Consider the following 26,583-nt stretch of genomic DNA (forward strand, 5'->3'; position numbering starts at 1 on the left):
CCAGCAGGGTACTTGTAGGCGTGCATGTATATTGTTTTGCTTCCGCTATTGTATTTTTCGTATGTATGCATGCTAGGATATTTTTGTATTGTGTTTGTTTCTCTTCTCTTATGTAGGCGCTCTCGTTCGGATAGACGAGACGGTTGGGATATCCGGGCGGAGTGCTTAGAACTTCACTCCGACAATATTGTGAGTTAGTGCTGTAACAGGAGAGATAGACATCCAAACTCAGGTACGCATATTGTAAGTTTGCCTTCTCCCTTCAAACATCAGAGTTGTGTACCCTATCTATGTACATGAGCTCCTTAATATTTTACAACGTGTTTTTACTCCTGCTAATTAAGCTACTCATATTGGCTGGTTCCTTAAGCTACAAAAGACACGATTGAGTCCCCCCCCCCCCCCCCCCCCCCCGCCCTGGCCCTCTTTAAGTCTGCTTCTTCTCCTCAAACAATCCCCTATCTGGCTTCTTTCGGATCCCCTTCTTCCTTTATATTCTACCTTCCGCTGCACTTTCTCTTCTGTCCCACATCAATGCTCGTACAGTTTTCTGCTCCCTTTATATGGTTATTATTATTTGGAAATAAAAGATTCATTAGAAATGCAATGCCAAAGACATGGGTTGTAATCGCCTTACTTTATAAGTGCCAATCAGCATTAAATTAAATCCCTGTGCAGACTAGGACGGTGAGTAGTAACTCTGTGTGTCATATTTTCTGTTTTGGGACAAAGACACAAACCTGGTTCAATCTTCTCCCTTCGAACTCTTCTTTTAAGTCACTAAAATGTCTCTGTTCTGATGAGTAACTTGTGCTAGTGAAAATGAACAGAGCACTCCCATTAAGCTGAAATGCTCGTAAATGGCATCTTTCGTTGTTGTGTATTCTATTATAGCCTTCAGTGCCCAACCCCCCTCCCTCTCGCTCCTTTTAAACTTCTCTCTGTTCAATTGATCATGCTTCCACTGGTAGCTATAAGCTATTCTTCCTTGCAGTGTACATATTTTAAGGTAATTCATCGGGCATGCTTCATGCAAGTGATTTGTCAGTCCAACTGTTCCTCCCTGTCTAAAATGGGTGGTCGAATGCGAGCTTGCAACGGTAAAGAATTGACTCTGGGAGATAACTGACATCTGCAAATAATTTGATACTCAAGTAAATAATATATGAAAGTGACCGACTATCAGTAGACTAGAAAAGAACATATCTTTACTCTTAATAAAGTTGGTTTATATAGAAAAAAGAAAGATTCTTCTGTATGCATATTTATATCGGGTATTGTATGGTGATGAGACTAGATATCAAGTGCTAACAAGGCTCCCTAACAATGGCATGGTGCCAACATGATCTTTATTAAATGCGAATGTGATATGTCATTAATGAAGATGAGATCTAAAACAAGCACTCGAGTGTTGGAGTTGGCGAGTACTTCGGGGACCCTTGTTTCTCGCACCGGGTACGCCCACGTGAGCTTAGGGGAACTGAAGTATTACCCAACTAAATGTGACCCCTACGCGCGGGATACGGGGGTTCGCCGACGGGGGTTCCGCTGACCCGTATGATTGGACTTAAGAGTTTTTTATATTGTTTTAGGTTTTAGGCCCATTTTTGAGGCATATTTATTTTTGCTTCTTTTGTTCAATTGTTAGTTGTTGAATCTACTGTAACTGAAAAAAATCTTTGCAGGACGTAACCCTCACTTGGGGTGAACCTGGGTAATCTCGTGTGTCTCTCTTATTTTTCTTGGTTTTTTGTGTGATCGTCTGACTCAGTTGTGATAAATCCCTTCATTGAGTACCTAATGTGAGACGATAATGATGTTGTTGTAGACTAGCGCAAGGCCAAGGTCGGGTCAAGATTGGGTCGAAATTGAGCCGTGGGTCGAGAGCCAAGATTGGGCCAGTACGATCCACCAATGATGCCACATTGGTGCTTTAGCCCATATTGAGTAGGAATTTGTCTCGTCTCCAGTGTGCCGAATATAGGTGAAGTTGGTTTAAAGTGATATAAAACCTTGAAATTTGAATGAATGTTTTGAGTTAGGTACTTATTCCCGACAAGATTTTATATGGAAGGTACCTGTTTTTTGTTCCGTGAATAGATTGGTAGTTAATGCGAAATGCAAATTTTGAAATTAAGAAATACGCTTCTTCTCGTTTTTATCATTATATGATAGATTTTTGGAACGAATTAATCTATTTTGACTTATAAACTAAAGTGATAAATTATGAAAAAAAAATGTAAAGATGAAATTGAGGTTTATGTTGACAGCAACGATAAGCAAATCTTAATCCCTTAAGCATGGGCCTTTGAGTCAATATAACTCGAGGACATTAAAACAACCAATAAATTGGAATGATCCGGCTGAGAGGAGACCCACGACCACGAGCACAGGCAGAAGCACAAGCACAAGCACAATGAAGGAATGAGTTGTACTTGTTTCTATTTTTTAGTATTATTTATTATTGTTGGAATTAAGCAGGTAGAAAAACAGAAGCGTTACCAAACAGTGATTTCAATGCAGTGGTCCTCACTCACTCTCTCTCTCTCTCTGGGGGGGGGGGGGTCTCAGTGACACATCAAATTTGGGTCTCGTGACCCATCATTTTCACTCACTCTCACCAATTCTTCTTCCCCTTTTCAAATTGTTAAGTCTGTATTTGTTGTTATATATATATATATATCTTCCCTTAATATCTTCTCTTGCTATCTCCTCATGGTTGCCAGCCATCCACCTGACCTGCCTCATAGTCTTCTTTTCTTCTTCACATAAAGATATATATGGTCATTAATAATTTATCTAAGATTTTGTGCTTTGCCAACAAAAAATGTCTTAAGAATAACAATTGAAAGAGATTGATTTCGGGACCCACAAAAACATAAGAAAAATGTGTCCAAGACTTGATTTGAAGGCCATGACCGTCCGATTTGACATCAACGGCCGAGATCATGACGGCCGCGATTCAAACCGAAACGCCAAAACCGCAGCCACCAATTTCCCAAAATACTCCCAAATCCAGCACTAAATTCCAATCCCGCCGTTTCCGTTTCCAGAGAACCATTTTGGCGGGTGAACTGTTGGCTCAAAAAAGCTGGTCATCGGAGGGCACTTCCGTCATTTCACCCCACCCCGCCGCTAGGGTTTTCCGGACTCCCTTATATCTCCGCCGGTTCCTCCCTGTCGGTTCACCCCCTCTCTGTCTCTATTCTTCTCTCTCTCTCTCTCTCTCTCTCTAAGATGTATATGTATCTATAGTCAGTGGATGAGCCTCTACTATTCTCTTTGCCTCTCTGACTCTCGATTCTGCCTTCTTGGTTTCCCTTCTTTGCCTGGAATCTGATCTCTATCTTTCCTTTCCGTGTTTCTTGGCATTTTCTTGCTGAGAAAGTTGAGCTACGGCCTTGTGATATCTGTAGTTCTGATCAGTAGGGAACCGGCGTTTTCAGTTGCTTCAGCCGCAATTTCACCTGGTTTTGCTTCAGATCTTCGCGATAGGCAGTTCAAATGGTGGATCTGAGCGATAAAGTGAGTGATCAGTGGCTTTTTTCTCTCCTTCTTGATCTTTGATTTGCACATTTGTGTGTGCGGAGGTTTGATTTGTTTTGATTTGGTTGTTTGTTTCAGGGATCAGAATCGGAGGACATGAACAGCAAAACCCCAGATAGGGTTTCGTCGGATGGAAGCCAGGTGAAGACCTGCGCTGATTGTGGAACCACAAAGACTCCTCTCTGGAGGGGTGGTCCGGCCGGCCCCAAGGTCTGATCCTTCTTCAATATCCACATTCTTCTTCAATATCCACATTGTTTTTGCACTCTTCATTTCTTATGAATCAGATACCATGTGTGTTCGATTTTTCTGTATATTTAATGCCTTAAAATATGTTAAAACTTGATTGGAGATAAGGTGATTTCATGGCAACCTTACATAGCGGGATAAAGGCTTGATATGTTCTTTGTTCTGTGTTACCTAATCTCACCCACAAACAATCAATCCTTGAGTGTTTTTACACTTGGAAATGTTGGATAGGAGAATAATATTAATATAGTTGAACCGATTCAACCGGGCTTGTGGTTTTCACCAAGGGTATGCCATATAGGAGATCAATTTATATATTAGCAAGGCATAGTTCTACAATGAACTCTGGATCTGTATCCGGTCCAATTTCAGTAATTATGCACCTTACTACTAAGAAATTCCAAGTTAAATCAGGAAATGGTCAGTTTCAGTACCCACGTACTTGAATGGGCATTTTGATAAATATTGAAATATTTCCAAGTGGGTAATTTTATGTTCAACCTTCTTACGTTAATACTGCAGGGCTAGTTTTAACAATGAGTGGTGATATATTTGCAGGGATTTTATTACAATTTTTTTCTTTTGTAGAAAAAATGTGCATTGATTGCTGATAATTGTAAAAATCTGCGTAAATATTCTGCAAGGGAATAAAGTATCCTGAGGTTATTAGTGACTACTGTTGATTGTGTGATCTGGGTTTACCTTATGCAGTCCCTGTGCAATGCTTGTGGGATCAGAAGCAGGAAGAAGAGAAGGGCTCTTCTGGGTCTGAATAAAGGCTCAACAGAGGACAAGAAATTGAAGAAAACCAGCAGCAACACTCAGAGGAATAGAACTAGTATCAGTAGTAGCAACAACAGTAAATTGGGGGATTCCCTGAAGAGGAAGCTGTTGGCTCTTGGGGGAGAGATGGCGTTGCAGAGACCGAAGATGGAGAAGATGAGGAGGAAGCTGGGTGAGGAAGAGCAAGCGGCTATGTTGTTGATGGCTCTCTCTTGTGGCTCTGTTTACGCTTAGGTTTTAGCAAAAAGAAGAAAAAAAAAATGAAGTAAAAGGCAAGATTGAGAATGTTACTAACCTCTTTATTGTATCTCCCAGTATGTTGCTAAGTGAATTTTGGTTTTTTTCCTCTTCACTTGTGTCACATTCCATTTGTCTTAGGTTGTCTACTGACTGTGCTCTTGAGAGAAGTGGAGAGTTGAAGAAATGAAGAGAAAATGTAAGAATGGGAAATCAAATGAAACTCCCTTCCTATTTTGGCTAAAAAATAGTTTCTACCTTTTGCTGTTCGTATTTCCTTTCATTTTACCAAACAGAAAATGGTTCTTTACTGCACAATGATTACTTCCAATCAGCCAAAGAAAGAAAATGTTCCCTTTTACCGGTTAACGATAAGATTGATATTTTGTTTGGTTGAGACGTGATGGGTTTTTGTTGTGAAAGTGGTTTTTTCAAAGAAAATAAATGAAATCTTTATGCTGTTGCTTTGCCAGACTAGAGATCAAGTGTCGTAAAACAATTTTGGTATTCAGAGAAATTTCTGCCATCAAATAGAAACGATTGGATAAATTGGTTTTGATAAAGCAGGACACGAGGATTTGGCAGCAAAAAGGACTGAGAGGAGGGGGCCAAAAGGAAAGGGTGTAATCATAGCATTGAAAGGCTAGTGGTTCGGCTGTCCTTCAAGCAGGCCCCTATTCTGACCTTAAAATCCCATGATTTCTAAATATTTGGGCACCTTCTAAGCCACCCTAATTCCAATTATTCACACCTCCTTCCTTAAAACCAAGTCTACAAATAGAATCCTTAATGAGATTTCAGTGGAAAGTGGAAGAAAAAAAAAAAAAATTGTTGCTGGGAGTTACAACCTATGAAATATCACTTTTCATATCACATCATTTTAGTGATATTTCTACAAGAAAATTGTTTTTCCTTTGTGGTATGATTTGAAGCAAAAAGCAATGAATATTCGGTCCATTTTCAACCTCTCCAGCGAGGAGAATTCTTGTTTAGGAACCATGGGCCTTAAAGCAGAAAGTGCCCACTAAAGAGTTCACGAATATTTTATAGTACGATTGGGAAAAGAGTTTGAGTTTGAGAGCATTTGATTTGTGAATAATCTCTTCAAACTGCTCGATTGTAAGCTCTTTTAGGGCTCATTCATAAAATATTTACAATTGAGATTTTCTGTCATATTATTTAAAATTTAAATATATGTTATTCATTATACATAAATAAACTTAAAATTAAATTTCAGATAGATTTTAAATTTAAAATATATGAAAAGAGGTTCACCTTGAAGGATTCCAAACAAACAAATTCAAGATTACGACTTCGAACTTTGACTTAAACTCTACCCTAAAAAAATTTAAAACAAATAAAAAACATTTAGAGTTTATTTGAGTTCGTTATTATTTAGAATTTCTTGTCCACTCCAAAACTTTCGAATGAAAACAATAAAAGTGGTGTTTGTTTTAATATTTTGTTTACAAAAATTTGACAACTTTTTTTAGAATGGAATGGCAGCTTCCCTTTTTTTCTTTCTTGCTCAAAAGTCACCATTATCCTCTCTCTTCCTTCCCACTCAATCGAGAATGCCTCACTTTTTGTGACTGTCGGGTGATGCCGACATCGAGATATTTCTAGTAACCTTGCATTAGGGTTATATTAGTGACTTAACTCTTGTTACTTGTGATATTTTCAGCACAATAGACTCAACAACTCTAGTATGGTTATACTTTTATCACACCAAATCTAACAACCTTGCTGGTCGTGTCGATGACCACACCTAAAATCAGTGGTATTAAAATCAATAGTATTTCTAGTAATGAGTAGATGAGTGACAAGTTTATCAAATTTGGTTGTCCTTATAGTGAACTTAAGCATATCTAGCAAGTTCAAAGCTTTCCACAACAAATCTCGCCACACATCAAACATGGCCAAGGGCCGCACCTCATTTGGGTGTTTTCCAACAACGAGTGACTCAGGCAACTAGATTACCAAAATCAATAGTTTTCACAATGAACATATCAAATTCGATGAGTTTCAAACTTTTTATAGTAGATCTTACAATATTTAGGGCATAGTTAATGATGACACTTATCTTGCAGGTTTTTCGGTAACAATTGACTCCAATAACTAGATTAACTAATCCACTATTTTAGATTTGACAATATTTAGGGCTTATTTGAGTTTGTTATCATTTAGGATTTCTTGTCCACTTCAAAACTTACGAAAGAAAACAATAAAAGTGGTTGTTTTAGTATTTTGTTTACAAAATTTTGGCAACTTCTTTTAGAATGGAATGGTAGCTTCCATTTTTTACTTTCTTGCTCAAAAGTCACCATTATCCTCTCTCTTCCTTCCTCACTCAATTGAGAAGGCCCCGCTCTCTGTGTCGGCAATGCCGACATCGAGGTATTTCTGGTAACCTTGCATGGGAGTAATATCAGTGACTTTAACTCTTGTTTTTTGCGATGTTTTCAGCACACTGGACTAAACAACTCTAGCATGGTTATACTCTTATCACACCAAGTTCAGCAACCCAGATCATGTTGATGACTACACCTAAAATAAGTGATATTTCTAGTAATAAGTAACTCGAGTGACAAGTTTATCAAGTTTATTTGTTCTTATAGTGAAGTTATGCATATCTAGCAAGTTCAAAGCTTTCCACAACAAATCTCGCGACACTTCAAATATGGCCAACATTCGCACCTCATTTGGGCGTTTTTCAACAACGGGCGAAAATTGATCGTTTTCACAACGAACTTATCGAATTCGACGAGTTTCAAGCTCTTTATGACAGATCCGACAATATTGTGGGCATAGTCAATGATGACACTTAGCGTGCATGTTTTTTAGTAACAATTGGCTCCAATAACTAGATTAACTGATCCCTTATTTCAGATTTTTTATTATTTAATTAAATTATTCACATATAATTTTAAATCAATAATTATAATACTAGAATGATTGTAGATCTACCAATAATATTTTTACCTACAACATGTATTTAATGTTAAACATAGATTCAAAAAATCAAACATTGTTTTAGTTTTCAAATAAAATTCATGCGAGCCCTTATCTAATGAAAATGATAGATAGAATAAAATGAAAAATTTTGACAACATTTTCAAAATACCACTTGTGAATTTAACTCAACTCAATTCATTTCAAACTCTATGCATAAATGGAAGGTGAAGTTTGAGCTCTTCTTTGTGTGAATGTGGTGGAATGATGGGCTGAGACTTGGGGAGGCCCATTTGAGAACCTGAGAGGCCCATATCAACATGGCCGACCATACAAATCCGGTTCACTTGCATTTAGTTACACGAATTAATACTTAATTTCTCTCTTCTTTTATTTTTAATAAAAAATCAAATTACTAAAAAAAGAAAGAAAGAAAACTAAGAAGTTTGACTAACAAGTAATTTAAGTATTTAATTTAGGTGATATATTTTTATTAAACAATAAAAAGGTACAGTATTAGAGATAGATATTTAATTTAGATAAATAATATTATTTTTAAATAATACTATTAATTTATAATAGTGATGATGTGATAGCCCATATACTATACAGTTGCTATTACATACAAATTCACTTAGAATCACATTATTATTATTTATTTCTGGTAGAGATGAATAGCATTACACTTACAATTTCTTCACAATCATGACAGAGAAAGTGCGCTTAATTACTTCTCTGTAACCAGCAGCATTCTTTTGCATTGAGCTGCCAAAAATGGCTCCTCCTTGCTCTTGCCCTTCTCCGTTTGATGAATTTTCTCCAGAAGATTATTTTCGGAAATCAGGGGAGCCACCGCTGCCGCCTTTTTCTGGGCTTTTCTTCCACTTTTTCTTGATCCACACCGACTTCTCTCTTTTGCAAGCTTATCTGCGAATCTACCACTTTATTTATTCCCTGCTCGAACTGGTCGAAATCGTTTCCCTTCAGAGTTCAGAGTAGAAAGAGAAAGCTGAAAAACACAGCAATGGCGGGGGATATGGAACAAAACGTTGTCGTTGACTGGACTGAGCCGGCGGCGGAGGGCTGTGGTAGTAAAAGGGGAAGTATGAAAGAATTTGGCTCGGAGAGCGGCCAATAAACTCTTACGTGATATTATCTAAATTACTAAATTACTTCCGCTAGTCATCTTGCTCACCACATGGATTGCCCAGAAAACTAGCAAGTGGCAAGTTCATAATACAAAGTGAAGAACAGTCTTCTACGATCAATTAAAGAACGCGTGGCAATACTTGCAGAGTGATTCAGAATGAAGTTCGAAAAATCCGAACTGAACCATGCGACTCGTTCTAACTTGACCAAGGTTTTCGAGAATAGTACCCAATCACTTCAGGCTTTATCTCGAGTACTCTATAACGATCTAACCTATAAAAAATAGAGACCTTCACCAGATATAAGGAGACTCAAACTCTTACATTTTCTACTACTCACATTTATTCTATTGACCTAAACGTTGGAGTCTATCTTGAGAGATCATAGTCCTGTCACTCTATTATTTTCCAGGCTACATTCTCGAGATCAAACATAGCTAAATTCGAAGTTTTCACTCTCAAAATCCATTAGTCAAGAGGGCACATGGTGCTAAGCCTCAAAGATCTTCATCAACCCCCACCTGTTAGAAGAAACATGACAGTTAAAACAATAAATTTTTTATTACACGGAAACAGCTATACATGAGATAAAGATAAACCGATAAGCATATATATAAACTAATCCGATTCAAATATTTAATTAATATTAATGCACCTTTAGGCGGTGTCGGGGGAGAGTTGTAGTAGGTGCCGTAGCTGGGAGGGGACGGCGGCGGCGAGGGGCCGGGTTGCATGGGTTGTCACAGCAGGCAGAGCACATTGTGCAGGAATCACACACACTACTCGATCATTTCTTTGCCTTTTCTTTCTCATTTGTACACATTCTAATCTAAGGTTAAGGTGTTGGCTGGTTGTTCTCTATTTTTATTTTATGATGATTACTACAACTTTAGGAGAACAAAGTTGTATTCAAACTCACAATTTCATGTTTATTATTAAAGTGAATCAACAAATAAGTTGTTCTCGAAGATGTATATATTTTGACTATTAATATCTAATCAGGTCATTTGAGACTTCATAATTCGGTTAGATAATATTTATTAAATAAAAAAGTATCTGAAAAAGGTTATCAAATTTTAACCAATAAATATATAAACTCATTGATTAAGTAATTCTTGTGGTGCCCACAGGCATGAGGCACCTATGAATGTGTCTGCCTGCCGTAGGGACAACCCACCCCAACAATAATACAAAAGCTCAACTAAAAAACCTTCTTAGCAACGTTAGTTTGAGGCTCCGTATAGTTTATAATAGAGAGAGACAACAATGTTCTTTTGTTTGTGTTGAGTTTCTTCTGATATCATCTGCGGGAGGGACTGAACTGGAAGTTAAGGCCATTTTCATATCTAATTATGTAATTTGTTGGTAGGGCCCACGGCGAGGATGATGTGGGAGTGGAATCCAAAGCATGGCGCCGCGGCCGCACAACCTGGCAGAGACGGTGGTTGTTGTTTGGCTGGATCTGGATGTCATCCAATTAGGAATTAGCCACGGGACTGGCCCGCATTGAAGATTCTGGGCAATTGTCTGGTCATGTGTGCCCCGTTGTTTTCTGCTCAAATCAAGCATCCATTTTCATTTTCACCTCCCTCCCCCCCCCCCCCCCCCCTCTCTCTCTCTCGCTTCAGCTTCTGTATCCACCAGAACGCACCATCGCCGGAGCCTCTGTTTCCGACACATAATCCGGAAGCTCCCCGCCAAAGCATCATACCACCCATCCAGTCATTTCCTCTTCTTTCCGCCGGAAGAATTGCTCCCGATCGATCGGAGATTTCTGCGCCATTGCCTGAAAATCTCTCCGGACGGGATAACCTTCGACGAAACCAGAGTAGCGCTCGCCTTGCCCCAAAGCCACCACGGCAAATTAATCATTTTTCTACGAAAAGTTTAGGTAGAATGTAGTACGGGTGTGTGTGTGTGTGTGTGTGTGAATGGCTAATATTGATTTGGTCAATAAATTAGTTTTTGTTAATTGTCTGAAATTAGAAGTTGACCATTGGTTTTGTTAGTTAGTAAGAGAGTTAATTTGTCTTCATTTTGGGATTATAATATGTGTCAATTTATTAAGGCCGGCTATGGGATGAGGAGAAGAGAGAGGAGACAGCCAAAAGAGGGAGAGTGAATTTGTAATTATGTGAGGGATATTTGAATTATTTAAGCGTGTATGGATTGAGATGTACTAATAATATTTTTCTTTATTTATTATATATGGTTATGAGAAGGATGCTTTAGTATTTCTAGCTAACATATTACCCAGATTAGTTAAGTTTAGCTGTTTCAATGGAACGTTTCCACAGGAGGAAAGGAGGAGTTGTTCTTCTTCTTTCCCAACTGGGCTGGGCTGGGCTGGGCTGGTTACATTTATATATATATATATATATATAGATTACCCGAAGCAAAAAAGAAAGAGCTTATGTATTATTATGCTGTAAATATATATATATCAAAATAAAAATGATGTAAATTTATTCTTAAGACTAAATCTAAAGACGATCCATTCCATTTGTACGTTGGCTGAGGCCGCCAACGCGCAAGTCCTTTTCATTAGCATTTTAAAATTAAAATTATTCATCCACTAAGAAGTTTATATATACATATATATATTAGAAGAAATAGGAAATAACGTAACGTGGGAGTGGGAAGCAACAAGGAAGGACGGATCGGGATGCGTGTTTTGGCATTCCTTCCATCCAGCTCAGACTTGAGAGAGAGAGAGAGAGGCCGAAGAAGAAGACGTGAAGGCCACCGCTACTGCCACCGCTGCCGCCACCGTGTTCTGATTTCGTATTATATATATTTGCTTCCGCTTCCTCGTGTTGACGCATTAAGCCGTGTTTGGTATGGTGGCCCTCTTCCCCCAACCCAAACAATATGTTACTAATCATCAGTGTAATAACAGCAAAGTTTTAATCTCAATTTTCTTTTTTTAAAGCTACTTACGGATGCTAAAAAGTTACGTAATTTTTGAGACTGTCTGTCATTTAAATAATAATTAATTAAATAATAATAGCTTTTGAAGAGAGAGGGACCGAGTAACAGGACAGGCTCGGGCTGACAGCAAAGGAGGCTTGGGACCACCTTTAATTCAAGGATTCAATCAATCCATGACTCGGTTAAGTCGTCGGTAGTGGGTACCCCCTTTTGAAGTTGGAACCTTTCCCCACCTTAAAACATTCAAAATTTCCAACGTTACCCCACGGATGGATTCAAATGCAAACTCTTAACATCTTATTATATATATATATATATATACGTAATTTATTTTTTCTAGTATAGAAAGAAATGGTCATTTTATTATTAGTATTAGTATTAGTATTAGTTGTAATTTGCATTTAATAATAATAAGAAAGCTTTTCACTCCGCGTCGTCGGCGTTGCTTGCTTCTCTAATCCCTCCCCCCTCCCCCTTTATACATATATATCTCTCTCTCTCTCAATTCAAAGTTGCAAGTTTGAATTTTGAAATGGGGACGCCAAACATGGCCTTCTTGCCTCTCTTCCTTCTTTCCATACAATTAGCCGTCGTTCTTCCGCAGGCCCAGGCCCAATCCACTCCGGCGGCGCCTGCCCCGGCCGCCGACGCCTGTAACGGAGTATTCCTCTCCTACGCCTACACCGGCGGGGCGAAGCTCCCTCCAACACTCAAGTCCAACCCGACCCGCCAGCCCTACCGGTTCGAGTCCACCTTGACTATAGTCAACAACGGCCTAGACGAACTCAAAGCTTGGCGGGTTTTCGTCGGGTTTCAGCACGACGAGTTCCTCGTCTCTGCTTCCGGAGCCGTGCTCGCCGACGGCACTTCACTCCCCGGGGGCGTCGGAAACGGCACCCTCTTTGCTGGGTACCCTAGCACTGATCTCAAGACTGCCGTCGAGACTGCCGGTGACATGACCCAGATGTCGACCCAGATCAATCTGGTCGGAACCCAGTTCGGCGTCGGGTCGCCGAATGTCCCTATGCCAGCCAATATATCGCTAGCTAATGATGGATTTGTTTGCCCAAAACCCGCTTTGCAAGGTATAAATCTAGTTCTTGACTTACCCAAAAAAATAACTCTCGTTCTCGTTCTTGGTAATTTTACTTGTTTGTATGTCCATGTCGTTAATGGATGCGTTGATGGGCTTGATCTGATCTTTGTCTCGTTTGGTTTCTGAAAATTTTGCTGGAGAAGTGGAAATCTAGGAGGTAATGCCTAGGATGACATTTTGGAGAAACGATGCCGATGGGTTTTGGTTTCTATTTTTTGCCTTCCCTAATTCATATTATTTTTTTTCCTGATTATGTCCTTTTTTAGCGTGTTGAAGTTCTTATCATATGTGGATCGGATTTTGATAAAAAAAATAAAAAATAAAATAAAAATGCATTTGGTTAATTAGAATTGGAAGGGGGAGAAATAACAATTGTTAGATTAAGATAGAATGTTGAAGGAACTAGTTTCACTGGTCTTTTGTGTATCTGTACATGTTTTTGATGGTTTGGCTTGATCTTTATCCTGCTGTGGTTCTTCTGAAGATTTGTTACTGTTGTTTAGTTATTAAAGAATTTGGGAATAGAAATGAAAATTCTGACGTTTTTGAATAGAATGACTTTTTTCAGAAACTAAACTGCCTTTATCTGTGCTGTAGATTCGATCCCTTATGCTTGATCTTTTTGCATAGATACAAAATCTTAGACATCAATTGATTGTGTTTTGGGTATATGATGGGCCTTCTGGTTTTCAATCAGGAAAGTGGAAACCATGATATTTTGACCAGGTTTGAGCTTTGGTTCTGAGATAATTAAAATGCACTTGATGAGAAGCAGAATAAAAAGGGTTGAAACATTGTAACAGAGGAAGTAGATATAAGCTCTACAAAAATTTTATGTGCAGCAAAGCATATGAATATTGTTGAAGGAGCTATCTATTACCTAAAATACGTAGGGGAAGAGGGTTTGCCTTAGAACTTAATCCTATGAAACACATTCGATGCATGACCGTTGGCTCTCAAACAAGGACCAAAATATGCAATGTTTAAGCTATGGGTTCATCCTAATCTAGCATATATTGGTTACTTACTGCCCTAAGTATACTGGTATAGTGTGGATTTAACCTGATAGAGCATCAAGAATGTGTCTTACAGACGTTTCTTTGTTGAATTACTGATGATGCAGTGGCTACACATTTTGGCTTTATAGTTAGGGAACAAAATGAAAATAGAGAAAGAAAATCTTGATTTTGTGACCTAAATGACTTTCTTGGTCACCATTAAGATAATTCCTTCATGTTCCTACTGTCATATATCTATAATAAGAGAGAAGGAAATTGGAAACACTATCACAATCTAACTAATTCTCAGGTTTAGACAACATGCTGCAATGGTTTGTTTTTGTGCTGTATGACTGTCTGAAGGATGCCAAAGAGGGAAAACATTGGCGGTTATTCTCTTGGTATTTAGTGTCACTGTGTCAACATCATGCCCCAAGGAGGTCTAGGAGCGGTGAAAGCTGCACTGACATCTCATTGTTACCAAAAGTTGGTAATATCCCAGCAATTCACATATTGCATCACATTTAACAACACATCATAATATCTTGAAAAAGCTTTAAATTTAGTTATCCAAAGCAATTCCGAAATTTTTCTTTCTTATTTCCTCAAATGAGGAGGAAACACGAAATACAATGAACTTGAATCTTGTAGTAGAATTTTTGGGGACAAGAGATAAAAGGAGGCCCAAAACTTCTAGAAATGTGTTTTTACATGGTTACATTGAAAAATGAAAAAGTTTATATTTATTATATATCTACTTGTTTAGAAAATATTCTAAAATTACCTTAAATTCTAGTTGTTCTATTCATATAGGTCTATCCCGAACATACATTGTCCCATTTTCTTTGTTCCCCTAACATGTACTAAAATGATTTGAATTCCTATTAACATGGTTTTAACTCTTGTGATTTAGTTTCATTTAGGATTTTGACGTTGTCTTCTGAAAAGAAAAATAACAGACTATATAAACATGAAGAAAAGAGGAAGGAGATGACCTCTTCCTATGAATTGATAATGGGATAGCTTTATAGCTTTATACTGATCCTTATTTTTTGTTTCTGGATAAATTTCCAAGGGTAAGGCTGCTCCTTTGTGCTTGAAAGATCATGGGTTTGAGTTGTGAAGTAACCTATCTGCAAAAATAAATAAAAAATAAAAATAAAGAAAGAAAAAGAAACAGCCTATTTGCAAAGTATGGATAAGGCTATGTACAAAGATGACTCTTCTCTGACCTCACAAAGTAAGGGGCCTCATTCTCTAGGGACGCCCTTTATGAATTCTTCACTTTGTAGTTCTTGAACTTTAAGATTCATGAAATGCCTTAAAATTTCTCCCTATATTTTTTTTTTTGAAAATAGGAAATTGAGATGCTAAAACAATAGGAATGGGCTTGCACTAGCATGAATCTCTGCAAGGTGAAATTTTTGGTTTTCAATCCATTTGCGTTTATGCATGGATTGAGGTGGGGGAATAGCTTATTGTTTTCATTTTGAGATATGCTGCATGTTGCCCGTACAAGTAAAATTTCTCCACAACCTCCCCTTTGATCCAGGGAACTCACTTTGGGTTTTTTTTTTTTTTTTGGGGGGGGGGGGGGGGGGACCCAAATTAATAAATTCCTTGATGCTTATTTCTTATTGAATTGCAATTCTGGAGAATAAGAACTCAGGGAATTTGAATTGATTGTGTTCTAAAATTTTGTGATTTTTCAGTACTTATCTTTTTAACTAGACATCTTAGTTTTAGGCCTCTGTGGTTGGTTTAACTCACAGATCCTTCTAGTTGTAGTTGGTCTGGCCCTACTTGATAACTCTTATTAGGGTTGGATGAAATCCAAACTTGGTATCATTCTGCAATTGTTCTAAATGACAGTAGTTCTGAATGACGTTACAACAATGGCGTAATTTAAGAGCTGTGATGTTGTTGGATTTGCACCGGTAGGATTTTCAAAATAATGAAGACTTAAATCAACTGAAATCCGGCTGTCATGTGTAAAAACGTATCAAAGATATTGCATAGAAGTGTACTACATCTAATGGCTTAAAGATAATACATAGACGTGCATTACATTTAAAACCGTTGAATAACTTTTACCTGTGTATTCTAGTGGAATAACATTTACTGAATAATGTCACACTGTTGTCTTTACTGGTCAAAACATAGTGTAAACCATTGAAAAACAAATCATTTTTATTTTGATGGAATTGATAAATTTATCTTGACAAAACCTAGACAAATTTATATTCCTCTTTCAGTATTTGAATTTGGAGAATCTGACATGTTAGCCATTGAATTCTTATGACATCTTATTCTCTGTGTTCATTTTCATCTTCCTTTCTGATATGCCCTCTTTTTTGCCTGCCTCGTTTTTCCATATGAATATATTCATTATGCTTCTTGATGTTGATGCATTTCTGTTTTTGGATTTTGTAGGGAAGAGTTTAATGCAAGTATGTTGCACCAAAGATCCAACCTTTAAGACTAACATCACTGTGGATGATGAATTTTTGCCTCGCCGTTCTGGCGATCTTACTATAATGTACGATGTGACTCGAACATATGACTTAAATTACTGGGCTCAGGTCACCATCTCCAACCATAATCCGCTTGGTCGCCTTGATAATTGGCAACTAAGTTGGGTCTGGATGAGGGATGAATTTATTTACACCATGAAGGGGGCTTATCCAGATCTTGTTGATACGTCAGACTGTATATTTGGTCGGCAAGGTCAATACTACCAGGATTTGGACTTCTCCACTGTATTGAATTGTGAAAGAAGTCCAACCATAATTGACCTTCCTCTGGAAAAGACCAACGACACAACCCTTGGAATGGTTCCTTTCTGTTGCCGAGATGGTACAATCTTGCCACCATCGATGGACCCGAGCAAATCAGTTTCAGCTTTCCAGATTAATGTTTTCAAAATGCCTCCAGATCTAAACCGGTCACAGCTTAGCCCACCACAGAACTGGAAGATCAGTGGCAGACTCAACCCGGATTACAAATGTGGTCCTCCAGTGCGGGTGAGTCCTAGCCAGTTCCCTGACTCGAGTGGATTACCGTTGAATAAAACTGCGTTCGCAAGCTGGCAGGTGGTTTGCAACATCACACACCCGAAGGGAGCCATCCCCAAGTGTTGTGTCTCATTTTCAGCTTACTACAATGAATCTGTCATGCCGTGCAAAACCTGCGCTTGTGGGTGCCCTAGTACCTCCAGTCGTACTTGTAGCACTACTGCTCCAGCTCTTCTTCTTCCTTCTCAGGCGCTTCTTGTTCCTTTTGAGAACCGAACAAATCTGGCCAATGCCTGGGCTGATCTTAAGCATCTGCCAAAGCCAAACCCCTTGCCCTGCGGAGACAACTGCGGTGTCAGCATCAACTGGCATCTATACACCGACTACAGTCGTGGATGGACAGCAAGGATTACGATCTTCAATTGGGATGATTTCTCCTTTGCCGATTGGTTTGCTGCAGTGGAAATGGATAAAGCAGCCCCTGGATTTGAAAAGGCATATTCCTTCAATGGAAGCGCTGTGACAGGCGCTAACAACACGATATTGATGCAGGGAGTTACAGGTTTGAACTATCTTGTAGCAGAAACAGATGGAGCCGATCCACAGAAGGATCCAAGGGTGCCTGGTAAACAGCAGTCTGTGATCTCATTCACAAAGAAGAATACTCCTGGAATCAATGTGGCTGGGGGGGATGGCTTCCCTACTAGAGTATATTTCAATGGGGAAGAATGCTCGCTTCCTAGTGTACTTCCCACGAGTGATGCTTATAGGAAGGGCTTAAGCACAAGCTTTTCGGTTCTCTTAGCAGTCGTAGTGTTCTTGATTATGCAGCGATAGCAGTGCGCTGAGGAATGAAAATTTGCTTCTGTATATGGTGCTTATCGGTTCATTCTTTCAGCTTCTTGTCGGCTGAATCTTCACCGGGAGTTTGGTGCCAATAGAAATACGCGAGAACTGCCTGCTATTGCTTAGGCAGAAGGTTCTGGCTGTACAATTCGGTTTGTCACGGCTATTATTACATGAGAACAGCAGTGTAGAGTGGTATTTATGTACACAGCACTAGACTTCAGACTTATAAGTTTATTCTTTGAGTGGATCTTTCCTTTTTGTATACCAGAGTGGATGATCTAACAGTTGGTTAGTATTCTAGCTTTCTCACTGTGCGATTTTGGTCTAATTCAGATTGCAGATTTCCCTTTTCGTTCCTTTTCCCCTTTGTTTTGGAGTTTGAGAAAATGTTTACTTACAAGTTACAAAGCAAAGATAAAATTATGTACAAAAATAAATCTTTTTGGGATCTTTTAAGAAGGGGGGACTTCAACCTATAGTGTTAATGCTTTACGTGACAAAATAATAATCATCTTTATCTAGAATGAGGAATCTAATTGATCGATGCAGTATTCTTTGTATGGTTTTAGAATTAACAAACTTGTACTCTCGTCAAGTTCAACGCATTAACAGAATTTGACTATACTGAACCCTATTGGCCATTCAAGTTCATCTTGAGCCAATACATCTAGTTTCCTCATCTTCTTTCATTCCCATTTTTCTCATTGATATAGGTTGATAATGCTCCAACTGGTTTGAGCTGTCATGTTTAATCTTTTAATTTAGCATTCAATCTTTTGAAAAGAGAGAGAATATATATATATCATTTGATGCGTCCTTGTTTCTGAAAAACGAACAAAACAATGTTCAGGAAAAAATAAAAACGAACAAAAGAAAAAATTTAAAAACTAACATCAAAATCAAACATGGCCCAGCTACTACTTACTACTCGTCCGGATTGATCAGTTATTCACATCATCATTTTAGATAAGACCAATCCGCCATTCACATCATAGAGCAACTGGCTCAACATGGTTTATGAAATCAATCATAAATAAAGCATAGCAATATGAAGCGGCAATATGAAGCGGCTATATCTGATATCACACATTATAATGCAACTGATAAAAGACACAGCTTATATACAACATAATTAAAGAACTCAACCCATAAATGAAAAGTTAATTAAAATTTAAATTCACTGAACAAAAAAACTTGTCTAGAGCAATCAAGTTAAACTGTACATCATATTCTAGTACTCCTAGGTAAAATACCAAAGATAGAATGCTCCTACAAGTCCTTCAATTTTCTCATACCCTCCTCATCCTGAACCACCATTGGGAAATATAAACTTATATGAATTGATTCGTGATAGGAAAATTCTAGTTTTCGTTAAATTCACTGACAAAAACAGCCAAAACTTTGCATGCCATGCTTCTACATCTTCCTTGGGCATCCAACGACTCCAATTTGACAAGGCATGGAAAGCTATACATCCATCAATACTAGGCAGCAAAGTAATTAAAATTAAGATCTGATCTCCTCAAGTAGGCCAGGATACTGAATGCACTGTTCAGTTGCAGAAAAGAGATGCCTAAGTACTTACAGCAACACATAGAAGGTCGATAATACTGTTGAAGCGAAAAGATTACCCAAGCGATGCCCATCAAATGTTGAAAGCATTGTCTACTCCAACAGATTATCCAAGGGAAGCCCTTCAAAGCCAAAGTCATATGCTACCAGTCCAATACTCTCTTGAGGCTACATGACAACACATTTAGAGTTAGCAAATGATTTATCCCTCAAAACCAAAACTTGATTGGCGATTCAAAGGTAAAGAATTTAGAGCCAAAAACACACACCTGCTTGAGCAGTGCACTGATTAGGTCATCCTGAATAAACTGTTCAGGTGATACCATGTTTTGATAGCTTGCATCAGGCAGCTCTACCGCCGTAGCCCTTCGTGAATTATCAGTGAGAAGTGGACTGAGTTGTTGACTGGTGTTAGGGGCATTCCCAGTTCCAGTTTCTTTAGCTGAGAATATGACCTTGCCACTGGATGTATTTGTATTCAATATACTGTTTTGGCATGGAGAAAACTCTTGGTAGAACAAAACTGAAGACGGGATGTCCAGGTAGCCATGCATGTTTTCTTGCTGTGATGCATCAAAGGTGAAACCTACATTAGGTGACTCCCAGTCTTGGGATTTATGTTGATGATGTAACCCACTGGAAATATCATAATGGGGGGGAAATCCGGTTGGTGCTTGCACTTCAGAATTACCCTCTTCTCGGAACACCTGTTTAGATGTGAAACTGGGCATCTCTGAATTATTCCCTAGAGGGAAACTATTGCCTGGAAAGTGTGCATTTCGGTTTATTGAGAAATTTACCACTGAAGAGGCTTGAGAAACTGAACTGTAAAATGCCCGTCTGGGATTCTCAACTACTTCATTTCTTGCCAAACCACCACTGGTCATTTCACTTGACAAAGTAGGTCGTGGAATGGATGATGGAATCCTCAAAAGATGATTGCCATCAGTGTCATGTACTATCTGTAAAGTTGACCGTTGTTGAGAGTTTTGTGACAACACAGAGCTACCTGGGATTCCATGGGGATTGGCCTGCACATTGATTTGCTCAAAGTACTTTGCAGATTGGTGCAAATTGGCTAGTTGCTTTGAGTTCGTTGTAGTTGGGATGCCATGGAGTAAGCTAATTTGCTTATAGTTGATGTTCAGTTGTGGGTGCTGGAACCCTCCAAATCTTGACTCGGGAGTTTCAAAGGTGAGAGGATTCTTTTCATTAGCAATTGGAGTGGATGTGCCATCTTTATTTACGGTCTTACATTGAGGTCCTGCTAGTAGGGTAGCAAGACTCTTTGATTGAAGTTCACCAGTGGCAGCCAGAGCACGAAGATCAAGCCCATTGAGTGAAGATATTGACCCAATTACTTCCAAAGGTCCCGTGAATGAGTTTCTGAGTTCAATCTGTCGTGCTGCCTCCTTTCTACGGTGCAACCGATACTTCTGCAACAAATTGCTGCTGTTATGAATGCTTTAAAAAGTGAAGGTGAAGAGAAACACAGTGATAACTGATAAGTAAAAGCAAAAGACAAGTCAGAAAAGATGAGAATGTGATAGCGGAACTTCTTTCAATTGTTGGAAAAAAATAAATTTGTACCAGACCTGAAGGTGGCTGGCAACATTTTCTCTAGTGAGACCAGGAGCATTCATCAACTGCAGAATTTTCTTAGGAACAGCCTCTGTACTCAAATATGTCATATACTAGAAGATGAGAAAAACAAAAAAAGGATATGTGAACATAATAAAATAAGCAGCTAGTTCAATGCACATGCATTTTCATCTCTGCAAGTGCAACGAATAAGTTGACATGTTGCCAATTAAACAAAACCCACCAACAAAAAGAAAATGTTGACAGAAGGCATCCATAAACAGTTTTACAGCCAAACACAAAATCTTATTCATTTAACACTTCTCTTAAAATCCAGCTAACCTGCTGCTTGTTCATGGACCCAATTTTTGTGTTTATTTGCACAAAGTGTGTTGCTAACACCCCCCCCCCCCCCCCCCAAAAAAAAAAAAAAAAAAAAAAAAAACATTTTCAAACTTTCCTACATGTCTCTTACCATTATACAAACAATGGCCCCTTCTTGTGGTTGCTAGCTAAATTGATTCCCAGTTTTGGGCCCGATATTTATCAATTGCACTTATTAGTAAGTGGATCAAAAGAAAGCAACATATCCTTTGAGTTGTCTTTTTGCTAGATATCCTTGGGGTTTTTATCTGAAACCTTGATGACTATTAAGTTATCAGACAATTTTCCAGGGCTTCCAATGTATGACACCTCTATGCATTAGAGGATGCCTCTTCCTCTCTGACATCTACCTCTTTCATTTGTTCAATTACTCCTGAAGTTAAATAGGAGGAAAAGACATGCACATGTATGAATTACTGTAACACTATATGCAAAATTTGCAGAGACAACATTAATTACTATTTACCAAACAACACTATTAAAATAACAATTGTATCAAGGACTAGGAGAAACAACAAAAAGTGAAATAGAAATAAAGATAATAAATAAATATGTTGGTGTAAAACGTGTATAGAATAAAGGGAAGAAGCTGATTCTTAGAGGATTATTTTATTCACTGCATAGTTCTTGTTAAATAGAGCTTGAGTTTAACAGAAAATAGAAAAATCTGCTGATTACAAGGCATAAATATATATATATATATATTTTTTTTTTGTTGGTGTGAAATGTGTATAGAATAGAGGGAAGAAACTGATTCTTGGAGAATAATTTTATTCACCGCATAGTTCTTGTTAAATAGAGCTTGAGTTTAATAGAAAATAGAAAAATCTGCTGATTACAAAGGCATAAATATCAACTTCCTAATAACAAGTCAAAAATAATATCTTATCTCCTAAATACTTGGTCTTTAGCCACATGTTGTTGTTGATCCATTCCTCAACAACTGATCAGCCTAATCTTTAGGCTATATGCAGCTACTTCAGACATTCTTTCAACACTCTTCCTTGCCTTAATAGTTGCAGAGACCTAATTTTTAATTTTGGCATGTCTTGGATATAGGTATACAGGCATTTTATGGTTTATGGTTATGAGGCATAGGTATGGTTATGAGGCATAGGCATTTTTTGGGGCATAAGCATGGATATGATTTTGAGTAGAGTTAAAATAACTCCTCCTCTGGTTGGCTATTCATTGCTGCTTTGGCTTCATTTTGTTATTGATTTTTGCATACTCTCTCCACATGACCTAGTTGACCACATTTATTGCATTTGACATCTGGTCTCCACCAACACTTGCTCTTTGGATGATTTGTCTTTTTGCAATGAGGGCAAGTAGGATGATTTCCCTCATTGTTCTTCATTGACTTTGCTTGAAAAGCCCATTTCACAGAGCCTTTTGTCCTCATCAATCTTCTTTGTTCTTGTGCCTGCAAGGCACTCAAAACTTCTGCCAAGGTGATCTTGGACAGATCCTTTGTGTTTTCCAATGTCAGGTTGTTAGGTTCAGAGTTTACTAATTCAAGAATAGTACAAAAGATTCTTGTTACTATTTTAGAAAATTATGAAGCTTCAATAACCTCCTTGGAAAACATAAAGGATCTGTCCAATATCACCTTGGTAGAAGTTTTGAGTGCCTTGCAAGTACAAGAACAAAGAAGATTGATGAGGACAAAAGGCTCTGTGGAAGGGGCTTTTCAAGCAAAGTCAATGAAGAATAATGAGGGAAATCATCCTACTTGCCCTCATTGTAAAAAGACAAATCATCCAAAGAACAAGTGTTGGTGGAGACCAGATGTCAAATGTAATAAATGTGATCAACTGGGTCATGTGGAGAGAGTATGCAAAAATCAACAACAAAATGAAGTCAAAGCAGCAATGAATAGCCGACCGGAGGAGGAGTTATTTTAACTCTACTTAAAATCATATCCATGCCTATGTCCCATAACTATACTTATGCCTCATAACCATAAACCATAAACTATAAAATACCCACATGCCTATATCCAAGACATGCCAAAATTAAAAATTACATCTTTGTAGCTATTAAGGCAAGGAGGAGTGTTGAAAGAATGTCTAAAGTAGCTGCATATAGCCTAAAGATTAGGCTGATCAGTTGCTGAGGATTGGGTCAACAACAACATGTGGCTAAAGACCAAGTATTTAGGAGATAAGATATTTTTTTTGAATTTTTGACTTGTTATTAGGAAGTTGATATTTATGCATTGTAATCAGCAGATTTTTCTATTTTCTGTTAAACTCAAGCTCTATTTAACAAGAACTATGCAGTGAATAAAATAATCCTCTAAGAATCAACTTTTTCCCTCTATTCTATACACATTTTAGACCAACAAAATAAGACAATAAACAGGAAGTATTGGTAAACATACTATCAGTGCCAAGCTGATCTACAGCTGCTATAAATTGATTATGGAGCTCGGTTGACCAAACCACTCGAGGCTTCTTTAATGTAGATTTATCGTCCCTCTCCCCCTCTTCATCTTCCTCCGCTTTCCTCTTTGAGTCTTGCAAACTCTCCTCATTTGCTGAGGATGCATCTACATCCTCTGAAGGCCTTTTTTGTCTTTCTCCAACTTCTATACCTCTCAATTGCTCAAAATCCTTCAACTCGTGCTTCTTCCGAACTACATGCTGCCATATGGTCTTCAATGCCTCTATGCTAATTGGCTTAACCAGATAATCACATGCACCATAAGTAACGCCTCTCATCACAACATTCTTACTATCATCGCCAGAAATCACTGCAAGCAAAAATCCATATCTCAGAATACAGGTACAACAGATACAAACAATCAAAATTTTAAGGAGAAAAACCAGCAGAAATGAGTGAAACAAGGCTCTTACTTATAACAGGTAGGTCCATCTCCAGCCCAATGTGCTCAAGGAGTTCGAGCCCATCCATCCCAGGCATGTTTACATCGGTTATAACAATATCAAATCCATTTTTGTTCTCTCGTAACAGCAACAATGCCACCTCTGCTCGATCGCATTTAGTAACTGAAATCCCAAGAAATCAATTATCCACATATCATTTGAGTACAACCCCTAAATTTCTTGTTTCTATTATATGCATAAAGAAAAAGAATGGAGGACAAATCAAGATTTTATTTTCTTAATGGAAAACCAAAAGGGTGTTGCTGTTACACACTAGGCTCCCAGCTATGCGAAGGTTGGAAGTGGGTCATCTCTGTATGTAGCCTTACCTTTGTTTTGTAAAGAGGCTGTTCTCACAACTGGAAGGTGTGACCTTCCAACCATGAATGAGCAACTTTACCATTATCAATGAAGAAGAACCAAAAGAAGAAGAAGAAGAAGAAAAAAAAACCTAATTTGAGTTAAATAAGTCCAAGGTCATTGGAAGTTAATAAGCAGAATATGTGCCGCCAAATTGCAACTTTCATTATCAAGCAATAATCTTGAACAAAAACAAAGCTTAAGAGTATTAGATGATGAAATACTGTAATTATCTAATCAGTCATTCCTATGTCCATGTACAAAATCTTGAAGAGAACACAAGAAATTTACCCCCCAAATTTCGCATACCATGCATCACAAACTCAGAAATTACTAAAAGAACAGAGTATGTGAGAACTCAAACAGTCAATTTCCATGAAAATTCAGTTCCTCGAAGCTGAATATGTAAACAAATGATGTGTACATTTATTTACCATTGTAAAGGCAGTTCTGGAGCATCTTCTCCAACCTCTTCAGCCATGCTTGGTCATCATCCACAAGTAGTACCCGAAGACCCACCGGAAACTGGTCGGAAACGCCAGAGCTCGACATCAACATTGATTTTGATCCTTCGCCTGCCAGATTCATTTCTTCATATTTCAACCTCAAACTCACAAGGAATCTACAATTTATACACGCCTACATCCAAATAGCTACAATAAATCTACATGTTAAATCACTTCATTTGCATGTAGAGAAAAAAATGAAAACCCAACCGAGAGAGAGAAAATTAGAAGAAATGTGAACATAAAAACACTGCCTTCCATTCAAAGAAACATATACCCAGTTCAAGAAATTCAGAGAATTCTCAAGAGCAGTAACTAGTGCATATGATTTAATAATTTTGTTAGGGAGAGAAAGAGAATAAAGAAGAAAGAAACTTGAAAAAAAAAGAAAAAGAGCGAGCATTATGCACGTAGGGATAGTTACTCTGTTGAATAAATTCGTCAACTCCTTAACTTCATATGAGAAAATGACGCCAAATGCCAAGAAGAGAGAATGACTTTTCTTTTGAAAATTGACTTTCTTCCCGAATATCATGAGATAAATTAAAAACTACAAAACTTCCTTTCCATGTTAATTGGAACAAAACATTTTCTTCCTCTTTCCTTCCTTCGAAAATCAGCCTGGAATTTTAAGAAACAGAATCAGTTTTATTTTTTTTTCTGGTCAAGCAGAGACTGATTTTTTAAGAAAGAAATTTTCCTATTCCTTTGTGTTTTCATTTCCCTTCATTCTCCTAATATATATTTTAAATAGTATTTGTTAACTAAAATATAGATAAAAAAAATCATATATAAAAACTATTTTAGACAAAAATACTTTTCATTATATTTGTTAAATTTATATCTCTCTCATCTGAATAAATTTATCTTAGTCTTTACAGATAAAAAAAATAATCCATATGTCTTTCCAGTACATTCCAAAAAATTTAACAAATAGTTTGATAAAAATCTTAAAATATTTTTTAATTTTTTCTTGATATAACTTTATTTTACTCATTTTAACAAACGCTACCTTAATAAAATATTAAAGTTTGAATTTCAAAACTAAATTTTCTGTTAAAGAATAAAATCTGATATTTAAAACAAGCTAAATATAAATCTTTAATTTGAAAAAGTCAACTCTTATTAATTATCGAGCAAATGAATTAGATGAATATAATTACAGTGGTCATCAATATTTATAATCTTTATAATAAGGAAGCAATCAAATGTCATTAATCCTCAAAGCAAGGAAGACATTTTTTTAAATAAAAGCGTTTTTTTTTTTAATTTCTTATGGTATTCAACCAAAGCTGAAAAAAATGCTTTAATTAACAGTAAAATTATTATTTTTTATGTGAAGTAGAAGAAAAATATTTAAGATTTCTACAGTGAAGTAAAGATATAAATAAAATATAAAAATATAAAAGCGGAAATTGAATGGGGGACTCCCTTTATAAATTAAATCAATAGGAGCAAGAAACTTTGTGCTTATCTTTCTTTTTGG

General features: G+C 37.5%; 3 protein-coding genes across 5 annotated transcripts; 2 read left to right on the forward strand and 1 right to left on the reverse strand.

Annotated features, from left to right (window-relative positions):
* Positions 1-3,124: 3,124 nt before the first annotated feature.
* Positions 3,125-5,085, forward strand: LOC127810928 (GATA transcription factor 16-like). The gene is made up of 3 exons (XM_052350541.1): positions 3,125-3,525; positions 3,625-3,756; positions 4,507-5,085. Exons 1-3 carry the CDS (start codon positions 3,505-3,507, stop codon positions 4,810-4,812), a joined length of 459 nt encoding a protein of 152 aa, XP_052206501.1. The 5' UTR covers positions 3,125-3,504; the 3' UTR covers positions 4,813-5,085.
* Positions 5,086-12,330: 7,245 nt separating this feature from the next.
* LOC127811722 (COBRA-like protein 7) lies at positions 12,331-18,161 on the forward strand. The gene is made up of 2 exons (XM_052351868.1): positions 12,331-12,931; positions 16,374-18,161. Exons 1-2 carry the CDS (start codon positions 12,379-12,381, stop codon positions 17,789-17,791), a joined length of 1,971 nt encoding a protein of 656 aa, XP_052207828.1. The 5' UTR covers positions 12,331-12,378; the 3' UTR covers positions 17,792-18,161.
* A 749-nt stretch (positions 18,162-18,910) lies between these two features.
* LOC127811721 (two-component response regulator ARR2-like) lies at positions 18,911-25,561 on the reverse strand. 3 transcript variants are annotated; one of them, XM_052351867.1, is made up of 7 exons: positions 25,522-25,561; positions 25,026-25,166; positions 24,202-24,354; positions 23,727-24,098; positions 20,971-21,047; positions 19,645-20,811; positions 18,911-19,543 (listed from the first exon to the last, which is right to left on the reverse strand). In XM_052351867.1, exons 2-7 carry the CDS (start codon positions 25,147-25,149, stop codon positions 19,469-19,471), a joined length of 1,968 nt encoding a protein of 655 aa, XP_052207827.1. In that variant the 5' UTR covers positions 25,150-25,166; positions 25,522-25,561; the 3' UTR covers positions 18,911-19,468. The 3 variants fall into 3 exon arrangements, with proteins under 3 accessions (XP_052207827.1, XP_052207826.1, XP_052207825.1); XM_052351866.1 differs by lacking the exon at positions 25,522-25,561 and adding an exon at positions 25,375-25,502; XM_052351865.1 differs by lacking the exon at positions 25,522-25,561 and having other exon boundaries at positions 25,026-25,500.
* Between the last annotated feature and the right edge of the window lie 1,022 nt (positions 25,562-26,583).

Source organism: Diospyros lotus, chromosome 10, assembly GCF_014633365.1.
Source record: "Diospyros lotus cultivar Yz01 chromosome 10, ASM1463336v1, whole genome shotgun sequence".
Taxonomy (NCBI): Eukaryota; Viridiplantae; Streptophyta; class Magnoliopsida; order Ericales; family Ebenaceae; genus Diospyros; species Diospyros lotus.